Raw genomic sequence first — 13258 nt, forward strand, 5'->3', positions numbered from 1 at the left:
GTTGTTACAGCAGCCGCCTCTCCATTTTTCTTTTTCTCACTTCCTTCAGTCTGATTCTCCTGTTCTAGTAGACTTCTAAAATTTTCATAAAATTCTTGAGCCTTAGGGATTGAGTCCAATCTGTATCTTCTGGTGTCCCAAGTAAGAAATATGCCTTCTGGTGTCAGCCATCAAAATATGATTCCTTTTGCACTTAGCTTTGAGGTGAGGAATTGATATTTCTTCCGTCCTTGTCTAATTCTCCAAGGTATTTGTTTCAAAGCCACTATTTGATTCTTATCAGTCAGAACTGGTTGATCACAGAGTGTTTTGAGAATCTCATCTCTGGTAGACCTTTTGATGAATTTTATGTGGACTTCTCTTGGAAGTTTATGTCTCCTCATGTAGCTTGAATTAACTCTATAGATCAAATCAATTTCTTTATCCATCTCTTCCTTTTCAATGCCAAGGCATCAGCTAACAATGTAGTTATTACATCATTTAAGACTTCACTTTTTTGCCTCTGGTACATTCTGGAATCTCAGGTAGTTGGATGCCTTGTCCATCTTCAGTATAGCCACTGAACCCCATAATGTCTTGTTTACTTGAGATAGTTGTTGTATTTTGTTAGTCATCTCTTCAGTCTTCTTGTCTATATTGTCAGTCTTGTTTTCCACCTTTTTTATGTTTTGCTCATTCTGTTAAGCTTTCTGTTGTATTACAGCAAGTTTAACATTTATACTTTCGAAGTGGATATCCAGCTTAGCCCATCTTTCAGTTTGAAGTCAGCTTTTCTAGTTTGTCATAAATTGTTGAAGGTGTTGTTTCCAATGTTTTTGCTTGGTGTGGACTAGCTATAGATGCAGCTGCCCCTGGTGGGGCAGGTGCAGGATGTGTTTTTCTCATTATTGAAAGAGAAGTTGGTACTTCAAAGGCACCTCTAAGTATATCATCCAGCAATTACATGGTTAATGTTCAAAATTTTATTTAAATAATCTTTTATAAAACAAATTCGTCACAAGGTGGCAGCAGAGGGGCATGCAGGTATCCAGTGCCTTCGACTCTCTTAAACAATGACTGGAAATGTTCAGGTTGCCATGATGCCAAAAGAGAAAGTGAAAATAAACCAAAACTGTGGACTTTCTCTTCAAATGATTTACAGTAGGTTTCAAGCTTTAAATCTTTGCCCTTGGAGAGGTTAACGTAGCTTTAATTCTCCAAGATTTATAGTGTTGTGCTTTCTCGGTTAATTGCCCCAAATTTGTCGCCACTCAAAGTCTGTGTGGGGGGGGGATAAGCCTCCCCCTCCGTGAGGCTCTGTTATCTGAGTTGATGCCTATTCCCAGCATTTCCTTTGAGGGCTCAATTTTAGAAAATAGCAAGAATCTCACCCAGTAGGTCTCAAGTTATTTCTCTTCGATGTTTTGGCCAGAGCCGATGGCTAGCAAGGGAATAAACCCCCTTTCATAGGCACCTGAAAGCAAGCTGTTCTTGCCACAGTGATGTAACTGATTACAGGCCTGCTTTAGACTTCAGACTTTAGAGATAACTAAAATACATATTCACTCTTAAGACTAATCTACATGCTATGTCATATATCATTTTGCTGAAGACTTCACGAGTATCCTCACCATTCTGTTTACTTTAGTATAAGTGTGTGTTGTGGGGGAGGCCGTATCAGGAGCTCCATTTGCTGGCAGGGGAAGTATAAACCTTTCCACCTAACCACTTTTACCTCAGATTTCCCACGCAGAAACTAAAGAAGTAAAAACCCTCCACTTAAACTAAGGTAAATAAAATGGTGAGGATCAGCTGTATGCTATGTGTTTAACATAAGCATGTAATTTAGTCCATTTTGCAATAGCACCTTTCAGAGGAACATAGAAACAGCGAGTCAGAAGGGGTCTCCCGGGCCATCTAGTCTGACCTCTGGCACCAGCCGGCTCCGCTCACGACATGCCCACCATGTGCACGTCCAGCCTATCCTTGAACACCCGCACTGATGGGGCCTCAATGATCTCTCGTGGAAGTCCATTCCACACCCTCAGGGTCCTAACTATCAGGAAATGCTTCTTGGCATCCAAATGGAACCTTGGTGCCCTGAGCTTTACTCTGTTGGAGAAACATAATTTGCCATGGGACAACTTGGATCATGTGTTGTCCCTTTTTTTAATACAGTTGATGTCTCCTTCTGTCTACTAAAAAAATCCCATAACTGAAATAAAGATTTTGAGAGGCAAGTGGATCTGAAACCTAGAAATCTTGTTGTGTCAAATTGTAGGCCTTGTATGACTATTGCTAGAGGAGAAACAGTAGATTAATCATCCAGATTGTCTTGTAATCACAGAATTTTCATTGATAGGGTAGAACTGGAGAATTGTACAACTCTTTGATGAGGAAGGAGACAGAAGGAGGTTGATTCTAAATTTTAAAATGCATGGTATGTTATTAATGAAAATACTATTTCTGTTTGGTTCTTATAACAAAAAGTAATGATATGCTTTTTGTAATTATGCATCTAGTAATAAATATTTTGAGGGCTATATAGATTTTCAAAGTGAGCTAGAAATAAATGAGGAAGCAACTATTAGGTCCTTTCTATTACAAGATGGAAACTTGTTAGTAAAGTTAAGACACCTACTGGGAACTTAGAATAAACTGTAGCTAAAGAACATCAAGGGTCTGATTGCACAATAGTCTTCTTGCAGGCACATGTCATGATATGCCATTTTTTCTTTAAATGCAGAATTTCATATCAATCACTCTGCAAAGGTTTCTTCCTGCACCCTCGTAACATGATCTCCCATTTTGTTGTTTGCCCTTGCTACCTCTTCCTTTCCCTTTCCACACCATTTCCATTCTTGTTCTTACTTCTTCTGTGGACATTTGCAAGTGAGTCAACTCATCCATGTACAAACCTTTTTAATTTTTAAATGAGGTGGAAGAATCGCACAAGACGGTTTTGGCAAACATTTCCAAGTGCAATTTTGAAAAGAGAGAACTCCAGAAGTATGCAGGTGCTTCACCCTCAAAATAAAATTGAGGAGGAAATGGCTGTGTTTGTATAACACTAAGAGGAAGGGAAATGATGCACAGTGTAGTGCCACAGTCTTGCCATTCAGAAACACAACAGTAAAAGCAACATTCAGGCCCCTGCAGAAAAGCTGCAAGTTGCCCCAGAGACACACCTTTGGCTCTTTGCTGTACTATGGTGCACCAGAGAACATTAATGGATTTTCCTTAATGTGAAAAGATAAGGGCAAAATGGGAAAATCATAAGATGGCTGCAAGATCATAATGTCATATGGATAGTCTGCAAAATTACACAAGAAGGGGCAATTTAATAACATATTAATACTTTGTTCAATTATGTTATTTACAAATATTGCATAATCGAAATTAATAGGTATCAACACAAAAATGAGGAAATGCTCTTTTAGTAAATAATAGAATGGAAAAGCTAAGAAAAATATAACATTTCAGAAAAACAACTTTTCAGATCAAGATATTTTCTTCTTCGGATTAGAAATAGTTTGTGAGACAGTAGGTGTATCAGAAGGCAATTGAATCAGATAACTGTAAGAACAGGCAATGTATTTGGAAAGTTATAGGGAGAACATTTGAAGTAAAACTGATAACGAATTTTGAGTCAAATCCTGAGCATCCAAAAAATTAGGAAAAATAATGGGAACCTTTTAGAATTGGGATATAAACAATTTTATTCAGAGTATAATTCAATGGAGAGGCCCATAAACCTCCACACTTACAGGTATTCTTTGCAGAGCGGGAAGAGTGGCGAGTCAGTCTTTATGCAAGTCGGTCTAGGTCTAGTTCTTCAGCTGGAGATGAAAGGAGGCAAGAGCACTACTCAGTCTCCTATGCCCCCCCGCCCCCGGCAACACCTTATTTTCTCCTTCTGCAAGTTCACTCTTATGACCTGGGAGAAATATCTGTTATGGCTCTTCTTGTGCTGGCTGTGGGAGGGAGGGAGGGAGGGGGGAGATCCATGGTTGGAGTCCCGGAGCCGAGTTGGAAACTTTTTCCAGCCCAGGGATCTTGGAACACCCAAGAATTTTTTGCCATAGAAGTGGCTTGTAGCAGAGAAGGGAGATTGGTATTGGTTCATATATCTTAAATAACAAAAAATGTCTGATGGCAAAAGCAATATGTAGAATGACATTTTATAGGGGGAGCTGTTGAAAATCACAATTCATATAGATATACACAAGCTCTTTGAATCTGGGCTATAATATTCTACTGGAGTATTAAAGAGTGTACATTATGGACTGATGAAGCTGAACTTTCAGATTGTCGTATAACCATTAAAAAAACATTTAGTGCTTCTTCTAAATAGCAATCTGTTCACAGCAAGGTTAAGACTTCCTAATTATCTTCACTACAGGCTGGACATTTTGAACTGAGCACTTGATCTACAACATATGGACTTATCTTTCATTCTTAGCAAAGATTTAAAGTTTGCAATTTGTGCCATCTTTACATTAAAAACCAAATTTGGCTGATGGGGTTTTTTTTCCTGAAATCTTGGAATTTTCTGATTCCTGGCTGACAGAAATTGCTTGAATAGAAAGGCAAATGACTAGTGCTTAAAATATAGCTTTCAAAGCAACAGAATATTCATAATTTGCCACTTATCACACTATAAAGGCATCTGTCAAATGTGCAAAATCAAAGTACAAAGTCAGAAGAATGCATCATTTTGATAGCCTCCAAACGTCCTAGCTAATATTAGTTAATATTAATATGCTAAGTTAACTTCATTAATAATATTTCTCCTTACTCATTCAGGAGAAAGGGAACACATCCAAACTGGGATGGTTGGGGTATTGGGGAGGCATGAGGAGGCAGCATCATAGAGCACAATATGCAGCAACAACAGTTTTTTAATATTACTTTTCTATTAGGTTCTTACAACCTGAACAGGGAAGTGGTGGAAAAATGACTGCAAATGTGTAAATGGTCAGGTTGAGAATAAAAGTCCTGAAGAACGGCAATTGTTTTGAAAACTCAGTGCATGACTTTGAATCGTGAATTTCTATGGCTGTTTTCAAGCCACCTTGCACAAGTGCTTAAGAACAAGGAAAACTAGGAAAAATTAGATTGGAAATGTCTTTCAGCCACAGTTTTAAAAATTTTCAAGATTTCTGCAGCCTATTCAGCCATCTAGTGTGCATAAAGCTGGCTGTTAACATTCTAAACCAAGAAAATTTAAAATCAGTGCAGAGAAGAAATAGAAACCCAAGGAAAATACTGAGAAATGCTTAATTTAGTTTTAGGTTACTCAGGTTTCAGCACTGGATTTCAAGATATTCTTTGCATGTAGCAAAACCAAAAAAAAGTTCTCAAGAGAGTCCTTTTATTTTCTCATGGAAAACTGTATGCCTCTTTTCTCTGATTTATCGCTATCATTTCTGTTGCATTGTTTCTTACTTTAGTGGTAGTTGCCAAAAGTTGTAAATATAGCTCTTAAATTTACAGTCAGAGAAAACTAGGCCTTTCACAGACAAGGACTGTTGTTTTGTCCCCTGGGAAGATAAAAAATCTTAACTATAGCCTTTGGATGTACAAAAGATTTTTAGGAAATGTTCTTCATTGCTAATTGTACAGTGCTTTAACTCTTCATACAATTTAATATGTGGGTTGGTCCAATGTTTTTAGGTTCTGTTCTTCACCATACTAGGTGTTCTTCAGTTTTTTCTAAATTACTAACGCTTTGATGATGGTTTTTGTTTTTGTTTTTAGAATGCCCTTTTTAGTTGCATAAACAGAAATGAAAGTAAGTTTACCTTTTAAAATCTTACTTCTTAATTAACAGTTTCCTTGTTTTATTCCTTTAATTTACCTCCTTTTTGGGATGTTTTCATCAATTTTATAAGCAGCTGGATATATAGAGAGAGAGTGGTAAAACTTGGCCCATAAGACACATGCACTCTCTCAAGTGTGCTCCAGAGTACTGCCCAATATCTGTAGCACTACAAGAGAAAGGGTTATATTGGAGTAGAATTACTGTAATGAGGGCAAACTGACCACCTTAGTGATCTGTAGTAATATTTGTGTGGGCATCAGGATGGTTGATGGCTCATGAGGTGGGTGTGGTGCTTGTGTGCGGACTGCCCCTGACCATCAAATTTCCATGCAGCCTTTGACCCATGACAATTAGCCCACTCCATTTTATATAAAACATAGGCTTACTTTGATTTCTCTTTCACCACTAATTATTGTCTTGCCTCTGTTTCTTTCCTCACCTTGCCAGTGGGATCAGTTTGTTGCAGTTACGCTGTTCATCACACAAACTGCAGGGAATATTGCCAAGCAATCTTTCGAACAGACTCATCTCCAGGTCCTTCCCAAATAAAAGCTGTTGAAAATTACTGTGCCTCTGTTAGCCCACAGTTAATTCATTGTGTGAACAACTACACACAATCCTATCCAATGAGAAATTCAACAGACAGTAAGTAAAAAAATAAGACAGTAAGGGGGAAAAAATAAAGTTTAACGTACAAACTATCAACAGTGAATATATGGAAGTCTACAATAGAGCAGAGATGACCACTGGTGGCTCTCTTGTTGGACTGCAGCTACTGTCATCCCTCTCCAATGCTTATGCTGAGAGTTTTGGTCAAACAGCACATTGTCCACTTCTATAGTAACTTTTTCTGTTGTAGAAGCAAGCTTTATTATGGATCGCAGTTTTAAAAATCTATACAATTTTATATATCTGCTTTTAAAGTTATAGGAAATAAATACTCCTGTCCATGATATAGCCAGGTTAGAGTAGTGCAGCATAGGGCCACAAGGTTGGTGGCTGGTTTGCATATGCGGCGAGACTGAGGGAAGTGGGCCTTTTCAGCTTGGAGAAGAGACTCAGAGGGGACCTGTTGGCGACTTACAGGTATGTGAGGGGATGTCACATGGAGGTGGGTAGGGACCTGTTCTCCCCTGCAGAGAAGGGCAGGACGTGCTCCATTGGAGCCAAGCTCAGGAAACCAAGGTCCAATTTTGATGCCAGGAAGTACTTCCTGACAGTTAGGACCCCGATGGTATGGAATGTGCTTCCACAGGAGGTGGTTGGGGCCCTGTCGGTGAGGGTGTTCAAGGATAGACTAGACATGCACATGGTGGGCATGTCGTGAGTGGAGCCGGCTGGAACCAGGGGTCAGACTAGTTGGCCCGGGAGGCCCCTTCTGACTCACTCTGTTTCTATGTTTCTCTGGGGAAGGTTTGTAACTAAGTGGTAGAGCACAGGCTTTGCATGCCTATGTCCCAGATTCAGTCCCTGGTATCTTGAGGTTGGGCCAGGAAAGTCCCTTGAGGACTGCTGCCAATCAGTGGAGACAGGACAGAGCTAGATAGATCAGGGGTCTTACTTGATACAAGGGTGCTTTCTACAATTGTTTCTATTGATTTTATTTAATTGCATGATATGTTTAATGTCACTATTTGATAGTGTTACATAAATACATTTTGGTAACAGCATGTATGTTTGCTTTGCTATTTAGGTTTGTACTGCTGTGACAGAGCCGAAGATTATGCTTGCCAAACAGCTTGTAAAAGGATTTTGATGTCAATGAAAACAGAACTTGAAATTGTGGATGGACTTATTGAAAGCTGTAAAACAATGCCCCTTCCCCAGGATCCTCTCTGGCAATGTTTCTTGGAGAGCTCAAGATCAGTTCACCCTGGAGTTACTCTACATCCTCCCCCTTCAACAGGCATGGATGGTGCTAAGTTGCACTGCTGTTCCAAGGCAAATACTTCTACATGTAGGTCAGTATATTTCCCTGTTTTTCCATCTCCTCTGGGCTCTTATCAAGGAAAATCTCTCTTCACATCTGCTGTCCTATTTATTAATATTGAAATGAATATTTCTCACAGATTTGTATGCTTGTTTTGCTTGTGCAGCTTTCGCTGTTAGAAAGTTCTTTCATTTGGTCCCTTCCTGGAGTCGATGGATATATAGTGCAGGTGAACATGGAGCGTTGTGCATGGAGAGTATGCCTTGGCTCTTACCCATGGTCTTGTGTGAAGTGAGCCATCCATAAATCAAATAGAAGATTTCTTTTAGGATAATGATATTACACATCCTTTTCCTTATTTCATACAGGTTGAAAGCATATGTAAAAGAACTTGATTTGTAGTTCCTAAATTCACCTTTTAAAGATTGTTTAAAATCAAAATTATAAATCTATGATAAACAAAATGTAAAACAGTACATTCCATGTCTTCTCTATTATGGAACTGAATTCTATGTTATATTTTATTGTATTCTATCTATGTGAGCCATCCTGAGGCTTTCGCAGCAGGACAGCATATAAATACTTTAAATAAATAAATTCTGTATATGCCAGTATATAAGGCAACTTGCATATAAGGTGAGGTTGATATTTTGGACTATTTTCCTAGTGTTTGATATAAGTTGGTCATATAAGATTACCCCCAACTTATGCCTTGCTATTTTCAATTTCAAGTGTTGTCTTCTACACTAGTATATATAGTAATAATGTGTGAAACAAGCAACCAGGAAGTATGTTTCAGAAAAATACTCGTATATGTCAACATATAAGGTGACTCGTGTATAAGATGAGGTCAGTATTTTGAACTGTTTATATGTGTCAGGCATATTAGACAACCCCCAGTTTTAGCTTTGCTATTTTTGGTTTCAAGGGTTCTCTTATACATTGCTATATGTGGTATATAAAACATTAGTAAAGTTAATTATCCCCTGCAAGTTAACATTAAAATTGCCAATATTCTGCATACCACCCATTAAACATCATATGGGTGTTAATTCTTCCATCTTCTCAACCTCTCCCAACTTGTGATCTGGTGTTCGGGTTGCAGTGCATAGTGACTTCCTTTCTGCAACAAGATTCAAATTACCATCATCTACGTTCAGTAACCTAGGACACATTTGTAACGGGATTTTTCATTTATGTATTGCCTCATAGAACAAGAAAATAGTATATATCTAAGCACTTTTACTTAGAAGGCTTCCTGTATTCAGGGAACTGAACTCTGAAGTGTGTTAAAGATTCCTGAGAGCCCCTTTTGGCTAACCATATTTTAAATCCTCTTCAACTTTTGTACATGATTTTCCACACACGTCATGTGTTAAAAGGCTCCACACATTCCTTCATTAATCATCTTCTGTAATCTGCACATGTTCTCTTAATATAGGAAAACTGCCTTTTGGGTACTGTATCTTATGAGTTGTGTCCTAAATACAGTTACCTAAACTTTTAAAAATTCCATTATAATTATTACTTTCTGTATGTTTCTCCCTAGAGATTTATGCACTAAACTTTATAGCAGCAGCTGGGGCAATACGCAGAGCTGGCAAGAATTTGATCGTTTTTGTGAGTATAACCCAGTCGAAGTTTCCATGTTGACCTGTTTAGCAGATGTACGTGAACCTTGTCAGCTGGGATGTAGAAATCTTACTTACTGCACTAATTTTAATAACAGGTAGGAAAGGCGTACTCAATATTTTACACACCATGTATTGTCTTTGAGTGAAATGTATAATTAATAGGAGCTAATATGTTTCCTTCCCTTCATGTATCACTGCCTTGTAGCGAAGGGGCTTGTGTAGCTCAATGAAGCTATGAGCTATGCCGTGCAGGGCCACCCATGATGGACAGGTCATAGCAGAGAGCTCTGGCACAATGTGATCCACTGGAAAAGGAAATGGCAATCCACCAGTATCCTTGCCATGAAAACCCAATGGACAGTAGCAAAAGGCAAAAGATACGACACCAGACAGTGAGCCCCTCAGGTCAGAAGGTGTCCAGTGTGTTACTGGGGAAAAGCAGTGGGCAAGTACTAGTAGCACCAGGAATAAAGAAGTGAATGGGTCAAAGCCAAAAGGACACTCAGTTGCAGATATATCTGGAATGTAAGATCTATGAATCAAGGCAAGCTGGACGAGGTCAAACAAGACATGACAAGACTGAACATCAACATCTTAGGAATCAGTGAACTAAAATGGACAGGAATGGGTGAATTTAATTCAGATGACCATCAGGTATACTACTGCAGGCAAGAATCCCTCAGAAGAAATGGAGTAGCCTTCATAGTCAATAAAAGAGTAGGAAAAGCAATACTGGGATACAATCTCCAAAATGATGGAATGATCTCAATTTAAATCCAAGGCAAAAGATTCAGCATCACAGTAGTCCAAGTCTGTGCCCCAACCACTGATGCTGCAGAGGCTGAAGTTGACCGGTTCTGTGAAGGCCTACAACACCTTCTAGAATTAACACCCAAAAATGATGTCCTTATTATCATGGGGGATTGGAGTGCTAAAGTAGGAAGCCAGAAGATAACTGGAATAACAGGCAAGTTTGGCCTTGGAGTACAAAAGGAAGCAGGGCAAGGGCTGGCAGAATATTGTCAAGAGAACATGCTGGTCATAGCAAACATTCTTTTCCAACAACCCAAGAGACAACTCTACACATGAACATTGCCAGATGGTCAGTATAGAAATCAGATTGACAATGTGCTCTGCAGCCAAAGATGGAGAAGCTCTATACAGTCACTAAAAACTAGACCAGGAGCTGACTGTGGCTCAGATCATGAGTTTCTTGTTGCAAAATTTAGGCTTAAATTGAAGAAAGTAGGGAAAAGCACTAGGCTGAAGATGAAACTCAAATACTTTGGCCACCTAATGAGAAGGAAGGACTCCCTGGAGAAGAGCCTAATGCTGGGAACAATAGATGGCAAAAGAAGAAGGGGATGGCAGAGAATGAGGTGGCTAGATGGAGTCACTGAAGCATTCGGCGTGAGCTTAGGTGAACTCTCGGGGATGGTGGAGGACAGGAAGACCTGGAGGAATGCTGTCCATGGAGTCGCAATGGGACATGACTTCGTGACTAGCAATGGGCAACAATACATTTCCTTGGGCTTGTGGGAGTTATAGGGCTTTTTCCCTCAAGTGTGGTTTAAAAGCAATGCTGAAAAACTTTCTTGGGTGTTGTTGTTCTGCTTCAGAGCCTCTTAACTCTTTATGCATTCTGTGATATTTCTTGTGATTGAGAATTCCACATACACATCAAAATGTGATGATGTTTGCATAATGCTTTATGTGCTTTTCATATTATGCCATCATTTCTGATTATGTTTCTTTTAGTTTTGCAGGGACTATGTTACATTAGTGCAATTGTTTTTACCTAAATAAAAACAAGATTAATACAAAAATAAAAATTATTCAGATTGCAGATTACACCACTTAATAATGTATGCTTCACTAAATGACAGATTATATTCCCTTCTATTCTGGTATAATGATACCCCATTATTTAAATTGTTGTCTCTTCCCAGTGGACTTAAAGTAAATCATTAGTATTTTGAATAAAACCCTTGATCCTTCACTTCTAAACATTACATGATACTTAGAATTATTAAACTTTTAAAAAACATTCTGATCCTGTGTTTCCACTAGCCATCAAGATAATAAAGCATATTGATCTTCTCCCTTTGCCAAATATATGTGTTTGAAAGCCATGCTGTCTACTTGTTTAATGTTGGCTCTGTCCTTTTCCTTTCTATCTGATTATTCTTATTTTTATTTATTTTATTTATTTAGAATATTTATATGCCATCCTGTCGCGAAGGCCTCAGGACGGCTTACATAAATAATATAAAACATAACACAAATGAATTACAGATCCACACTGGCTGCAGTTAAAAACATATATAAACCAATATTAAAAGTTATTAAAATATTGCTGAAATAAAAAGGTCTTAACCTGGCGCCGAAAAACAAATAACAACGGCGCCAGGCGGACCTCTCTGGGGAGCGCATTCCATAGGCGGGGTGCCACTGCAGAGAAAGCCCTACTCTGGGTACTTTGCCTCCTAATATCTTTCATGGAGGGTTCCCAGAGGAGGACCTCTGCTGCCGATCTCGGGGGGCAGGAGGGCAAATATGGAAGAAGGAGTTCCTTTAGGTATCCAGGTCCCAAGCCGTTAAGGGCTTTTATAGGTAATAACCAGCACCTTGAATTGAGCCCAGACTTCAATGGGAAGCCAGTGAAGTTGATAGAGGACTGGGGTTATTTGAGAGTAACACCCAGTCCCTGTCAGCAACCTGGCTGCTCTATTTTGCACCATCTGAAGTATCCGGACTGTCTTCAAGGGCAGCCTCACGTAGAGCGCGTTACAGAAATCCAACTGGGAAGTAACCAATGCATGTGTCACTGTTGCTAGGCAATCGTCCTCCAGGTAGGGACGCAGCTGATGGATTAACCGAAGCTGAAGGAAAGCGTTCCTTGCCACCGCAGTCACTTGAGCTTCCAGGGACAGCTCTGAGTTGAGGAGCCCTTCCTAGCTGCGGTCCCTGTCCTTTAGAGGGAGTGCAACCTCATTCAGAGCAAGGTCCAAGTCACCTACCCAGGAGCTCGATCCACTCACCAACAGGACCTCTGTCTTGTCTGGATTAAGTTTCAGTTTATTGGCCCTCATCTAGCCCATTACCTCGGCCAGGCACTGGTTCAGTATAGCCACTGCCTCACCTGGATCGGTTGAAAAAGAGAGGTAGAACTGGGTGTCATCAACATACTGATGATTCTGCAGCCCAAACCTCCTGATGACCTCTCCCAGCGGTTTCATGTAGATATTAAATAGCAAGGGGGACAAAATGGAACCCTGCAGTACTCCATGGCATAAATGCCATGGCGCAGAGCCAAGGTCCCCCAGCACCACCTTCTGGAATTGGCCGTCGAGGTAGGAGCGGAACCACTGCCAAGCAGTGCCTCCTACTCCCAATCCCCCCGCCAGCCTACCCAGAAGGATACCATGGTCGATGGTATCGAAAGCTGCTGAGAGGTCCAGGAGGACCAACAGGGACGCATTCCCCCTATCTCTCTCCCTGCACAGATCATCATACAGTGTGACCAAGGCAGATACAGTACCATACCCGGGTCTGAAGGTGGACTGAAATGGGTCTAGATAATCATTTTCATCCAAGAGTGGTTGGAGTTGTCCTGCCACCACCCGTTCCAACACCTTGCCCAAAAATGGGATGTTGGCCACCGGTCTATAATTGGCAGCCTTCTCTGGATCCAGGGACGCCTTCTTTAGGAAAGGCCTGATTACCACCTCCTTTAAAGGGGCAGGTACCTGGCTGTCCCTCAGAGAGGCGTTAATGACCTCCAGGATCCAGGCACCAATCCTGTGTTCGGCTTTGGTCAGCAGCCACGATGGGCAAGGGTCAAGGAAGCAGGTGGTGGGACATACTTGTCCAAGCACCTTGTCCACATCA

The 13258-nt window shown here is 40.2% G+C and overlaps 1 protein-coding gene across 4 annotated transcripts in view; it reads left to right on the forward strand.

Annotated features, from left to right (window-relative positions):
* The window catches only part of RECK (reversion inducing cysteine rich protein with kazal motifs), a 71095-nt gene that overhangs the window by 23989 nt on the left and 33848 nt on the right, over nt 1-13258 (forward strand). For all 4 annotated transcript variants that reach the window (XR_006416885.1, XM_044452850.1, XM_044452861.1 and 1 more), the window contains exons 7-10: nt 5740-5773; nt 6251-6448; nt 7497-7764; nt 9283-9462. Coding sequence is in view for 3 of the 4 variants with exons in the window: in XM_044452850.1 (XP_044308785.1) it covers nt 5740-5773; nt 6251-6448; nt 7497-7764; nt 9283-9462 (680 nt within the window). In the remaining variant the exon portion in view is untranslated. The remainder of the gene's footprint in view (nt 1-5739; nt 5774-6250; nt 6449-7496; nt 7765-9282; nt 9463-13258) is intronic.

The sequence above is a fragment of the Varanus komodoensis genome, unplaced genomic scaffold (assembly GCF_004798865.1).
Source record: "Varanus komodoensis strain SLA01 unplaced genomic scaffold, ASM479886v1 scaffold10, whole genome shotgun sequence".
Taxonomy (NCBI): Eukaryota; Metazoa; Chordata; class Lepidosauria; order Squamata; family Varanidae; genus Varanus; species Varanus komodoensis.